At 33.5% G+C, this 5,946-nt stretch overlaps 1 protein-coding gene across 1 annotated transcript; it reads left to right on the top strand.

The window, feature by feature from the left end:
- Window positions 1-342: 342 nt before the first annotated feature.
- Window positions 343-5,681, top strand: LOC109338796 (protein TIFY 6B-like; the record flags this gene model as incomplete). Its single annotated transcript, XM_019576109.1, has 6 exons — window positions 343-492; window positions 1,172-1,356; window positions 3,889-4,181; window positions 4,321-4,405; window positions 5,058-5,289; window positions 5,621-5,681. Coding segments are annotated over exons 1-6 (941 nt in total), but the record flags the coding sequence as incomplete, so codon positions are not given.
- Window positions 5,682-5,946: the final 265 nt, after the last annotated feature.

The following is a 5,946-nucleotide window of genomic DNA, read 5'->3' as shown; positions in this document are numbered from 1 at the left end:
ATTTTAAAAATAAAAAGTAAATTATTTTTATTATTATATTTTAAAATTTAATTGATAGAGAATAATATAATTAACCGCTATTGCTAGATATATGCCCCGGCTAAACTCAACATTTATTTTTGTCTTGTAGCCTGTCTAAGAAGCGGCAAGAGTAGGTCGAAGCGTGACTGAGTTGGATGGCGCACGTGGTTCCTCACTGCCTCACCACTCACGTTAAATTCATTTTCTTCATCAAACATTTCCATGTTTCACGACACTCCTTTTTCTCACTCTATACATATACATGCTTTCTCACGTTCTTCTTCTCCATTCATTGCACGCTGTATATCTGTTTTGTTCTTAATCCTAGTATGTTATAATTCAAACAAACTAGGTACAAATATTTGTGGCTGTGATATTTATCCAATATGAAGTCTGGGTTTTTCGGTGGGAGTTCCAAAAATGGTGCTGGTACCATGAACGAGGGTGCTACTCATAAGCTAAACGACCCAGGTTGGAGGATTTTTATATCATTTTTTTTCCTTTTACTAATGCAAGAAACTGTTCGCTTATTCGATTTTGCAAATGATGGAATTATGAAACCTGTAAAGTTTTGTATTTGCTTAGAGCTTTTTTCACTATCTATGAAAGTAGAACATATGTTGTAATAGAGAATATAGTTTCACACCTTCAATCACATAAAAGTGATTTACAAATACCACACAAGATTAAGATGAGTTGCTGAGCATTTTCTTGAATACGTTTAAAATAAGATGAAAATCATTAGTTACACGGTTACACTTACACATCTCAATGTTTGTGTGAAAAACCATAGTTTGTAACAGACTCAGTTTTGTTTGTTTGTAGGTTTTATTAATTAATCTTTCCATAATGAGAATATTCCTCTGAGGTGTAGATGACCTTTAAAGCAATCACCAAAATGCTGTTTCATTGTTTGGAAGCCGCACTAATGAACTATTTGTTTTCGTCACTTTTATCACATACACATACACTCTATATATTCCTTAACAAATTTTGAATATCATATTTTATACCATGTCTTTGAAAATACATCTAAAAAAGGAAAACAAAAGGGGTCATCCATTTGTTGTAAAAACATTTTCCTTATATTTGAGGTTTTCTCCATTAATTACATTAATGTACCATTTGGAATTTGGTGCCTTATTTGCAGAAGCAGTAACTCATCGTTCATTCCCAAACAAAGTCTCTGCCCTTCCTCAAATGTGTTCCTCCAAGGCCACTCAGGAAGATAGATCAAGAAACACTATTTTCCATCCAATAGCTTCAAATAGACACATGACCAAGTCAACTGCAGATGCTTTTGTTCCCAACCATAAATTCTTAGGTGAAATCCAGGTTTGTTTCTTCTTTTAAAATAGTTTTTGTTGTAGGGTTTCATCGGATTCCTTATTTGAAGATTGATATTAACTTATTAAGGGTTGCATATTTTGTAGAGTTATATCCCATAATTAATATTGAGATATGTGAAAGATATTCAATAAATAGGTAAGATAGATGAAAAATATGCATGGCATGTATGACAACGATTTATTTAAAATAGGGAACTTAAAATGTAATAAATATTTATTGGAGAGCACGTAATGTTACTTCTCAAGTAAGTTCTTCTAGGTCATAAATACTTATATGAGGAATGGGTAAAATTATAAGAATGATGCCTGCTCCTAAGTGGCGTGTTGGTTTGAAGCTTTGGCTTTCAACCTTCATGTCCTGTGTTAGAAGAGTAACAAGAGAAGTACATGAATGATGGAGAAGGAAATGTGAATAATTTTATGGTGGAGGGTTTGCAATGTTGTCCATTAAAATTGTGTGGTGAGGGTTTGTAACTTTGTCCACAAATATTATAGCTGTTGGGAGCTAGAGGGGGTTATCCATGTAAAAGTTGTATTTGTAATGCTATTTATAATGAATTTAATATATACTCATGTGAAGGCATAGGTAAGAGGGTCAAACCATATTAAATTACGTGTGATGTTAATAACGTTTTGTTGGAAATTATTGAAAAATGATATTTTTAATATGGTTTTAATGTACATTAATATGCTTATTTATGGTGATTTTTTGGGTTGTGATATAAAAAAATTTCTTAGCCTTATATTGATTGGAGGAGAGAAGTTGAAAGACTTTATAAACCTTAAGTTACAACTTTGCTGTGTGTCTGAAGCGATACAATGAGTTTTGTCAGTGAGTGAGGACTCAAACAAACAAAAACCCCTCCACACGCGCGCCCCATCACCTCCGCCGTCTATTGGGCTTGGACCCAACTTTCTTTTTAAATATATTTTATTTTATTTTTTGGGGCCTTAGGGCTTGGACCGTGCGATGATCAAGACTCAGTCTAGATAGGAGAGGATGCGGGTGGTAAGATTTTCTATCATCGGATCGTGGGATTTACCACCTAATCTAGCTGTCGGATGAGGGAGTCGTTCGAAGCATCAAGCTATAAATAGATGTCTCCTCCCCTCATCATAACTCGTCCCAAGTTGAATACGATTTCATTCAACTTCTTCTTTCTTCCTCATAACTTTTCATCGAAGCATTTCAACAACATATATTCTCTCATTTTCTTTCTGTGTCACTTAAGAATTGACACAATCAACCAAATTGTAGGAATTTCGAGAACTGGTATTGATAGTCAGTATTGTGCAGTGTTGTGAAACCCGAGCCGGACGTCAAACCGGCAGAGGTCCCGTATTAGGTTTAAACGGTTAAACCGTCCGGTTTGACCGGGTGATTTCGTACATAATTAATAATTTTTATTTATAAATATATAGTTATATATAAATGTAAAACTTTATATAATTAATAATTATGTATAATTATATTGAAAAAATACCCCTTTATCTTTTTTGGATCGTAGTAAAACAAAATATTAGAACATTGTCCCATTTTTTTTATTTTTAAGTGAGCCGTCCGGTTTACTTCCCGGGTTAATCCGGTTTAACCGGGTTAAACATGGTCGGACCGGATTTTTTCCGGTTCAAAGCGGTCCAACTCTTTTTTGGACCGTAGTAAAACAAAATATTAGAACATTGTCCCATTTTTTTTATTTTTAAGTGAGCCGTCCGGTTTACTTCCCGGGTTAATCCGGTTTAACCGGGTTAAACATGGTCGGACCGGATTTTTTCCGGTTCAAAGCGGTCCAACTCTCATTCGGTTAAAACGGCAAACCATGACCGTTTTCAAGTCCGGTCAGCGGTCAGACCGGTCGGACCGTCCGGTCCGGTCCGGTTCCAACAACACTGGTATTGTGGGAAAAGAATTAGCACATGTAGTCATACTGTGAGAATTTCGAGAATTGACACTGATAGCCAAAGTGTAGGTGTATTCGAGATTGATTCTTATAGTGCAATAAGAAATCGAATAACAGAAAACTGAACTGTTTTATCCTAGAGACGACGTGGTTGATAATTTCCTTGCACAATTTTGACAATACCATGAAACGTCTTAAAGAGAATGACATCATCGTGACTCAGCCAATAAATATTATTTCGCGCTATTCGAAATTACATGTTTTCCATTAAATACAAATATTTATGCAAATCACCTTGTACTTATCCATCTTTAGTTTTTGCTTTGAAAAACAAATACTTATGCAAAGCAAATGTAATATGGGAATATGGGATGAAGTACAAGGAGTGTTTTGCATAAATATTTGTATTAACATTAATGTTCTACCTTAACTCATTATGCACATTGACTCCTTAATTATAAGGGATTCTCTACTAATACATGGAAGGTTTCAATTTATACAATTTAGAGAAAATATGGAAATATTAAGTTTTAAATCACAAATACAACATTTTATACATTTGGTGATTTGGTTCCACAACTAATTTTCCTTTAATTTATTACCTACTAATTATGTAGAATAAAGGGATCGGAGACAAGCAAGCAAGTAACCAACATGGAATAATTACAGCACATCTTTTGCAGATGCAGAATTTTAATGCTAAATCTGCTAGCCCTCAGGAACAAAGATTATTTTCAATCTACAACCAATCAAAACAAGCCAGTGTTGTTCTCCAATCTAATCTAGCTACTTTTAGACAGAATATGGTCAATGCAGCCATAAAACCACATTCTCTTGGAGGAGTCTCACATATAGCCTCAGTGTCTCATCTTCCATCTAGAAATTCCATTGTTGGCTCAACTGAATTCAGGTATTATAAATTTGAAAGTATGAAAAGTTTATATTTTGTATATCACTGAAGATATAGTAATACTCATTATAACTACTACGAGTATGATTTCATTGAACAATGTGGAGTAGAATAGACTGAAATTTGAGTTTCTTTGTAGGAATTCATCTACTTGCCCTAATGCTCAGATGACTATTTTTTATGCTGGTTCAGTATGTGTTTATGATGACATATCTCCTGAGAAGGTAAAGAATTTTCTTAGCCTCTCTTTGGCAGAGGAGAGTTAGAGTGGAGAGAAAATGGTGAGAGAGAGTTTGAAGAGAAAATGTAAATTTCTCTTGTTTGGTTTTGAAGAGAGACTAAAAAGTATGTGGGTCCCACACAAAAAACTTTCTCTCCTCGTTTGGTGGGAAAGTGGGAGGAGATGAAATTTTGGCATGCAATGACATAAATGTCCTTTAATTTTTTCTCTACTTTTTAGTTCTAAATATTATTAGGGACATTTTTGTCATTTGAATCATAACATCATCTCTGTTCTCATTTTCTATTCAACCAAACAAAAGAGAAAGAGAATAAAATATCTCTTTCTATTCATTTTCTCTCATTTTTCTCTTGTACCAAACATTACTAAAATCTACTCTATTTCTCTTCTTTCTCTTTCTCACCTCTTTCTTTCTCACTTCTTATTTTCTCTTATGCACATTAAGGAAATGTTTTATGTATACAACAACTTTAGTTTTATATATAAAATGAAAAGTTGTTCGGTCAATTATTGTTATACGAATAACTACTCACTTATTTTTTTGGATAACTATGCTCTTGTTCATAATATGTCTCAATTGTGATAATATTTACATTGGTCTTTTACTTTTTTAATATACAATTTTCATGTATCAGGCCAATGCTATCATGTTGTTGGCTGGAAATGGGTCTAATGCAACTAGGGACATGCCAGTTTCCATAGACAAATTGCAGCTACCAAGTTCTATGCATTCCAAAGATGATGGTTTTATTATAAGCCAATTCTCTCCCTCACCACTTCCAAACCCTTTAGCTACCCCTAGAAACCATTTGGAGTCTCCTAATGTTGGTTCTGTAGGATCTGCTGCAGCAAAAAAGGTTCAGCCAGGTAAGAACTTGTATGTTATATGTGCTGCTCAGTAGAAATTTATGTTGAATTTTAAATATTAATGAAGAATCCCTTTTGGATCATACCCCCATTAATTTAGAACACAAAAACATCTAAAAATAATGTGTGCTATATATCTTACTCTTGGTTTAGATGAATATGATGATTACGAGTTGATGCACACATTTAAGAGGAAATATCATTTTCCTTACATAAAATGTCAGAATGATTCCACTCATCATAGAACCATGCGATTGAGTTTATTCCTTTTTATGTAATTGTATTGTGATAAATAACAATTTATCTTCTCTCTTTTTTCCCGCATTTTCAGTAAGCTTCCCTCATGCACGTAGAGCATCAATGGCTCGGTTTTTAGAGAATCGCAAAGAAAGGTAACAATTGATCTCTTTTCACTATCAACCTTTTGTTTGATGATGTAGTAAATTTTCTTTTTGCACATTAGTAAACATGCATTTATAAATGCATAAGTTACTTATTCCCTTGCTAATGTTGTTCAAAAAAGGCATACATTGTTTAAGGAATGAAAAATTACATGTGTCATTTGTGTCCTAATCCAATTATAAAATATCATTAGAAAAACCGAAAATAATTTTTTTATACTACTTAGTAGAATTTGATTGATTTGGAATATAAAGA

Source organism: Lupinus angustifolius, unplaced genomic scaffold (genome assembly GCF_001865875.1).
Source record: "Lupinus angustifolius cultivar Tanjil unplaced genomic scaffold, LupAngTanjil_v1.0 Scaffold_42_77, whole genome shotgun sequence".
Classification (NCBI taxonomy): domain Eukaryota; kingdom Viridiplantae; phylum Streptophyta; class Magnoliopsida; order Fabales; family Fabaceae; genus Lupinus; species Lupinus angustifolius.
This window is presented reverse-complemented; position numbering and strand designations above follow the sequence as displayed.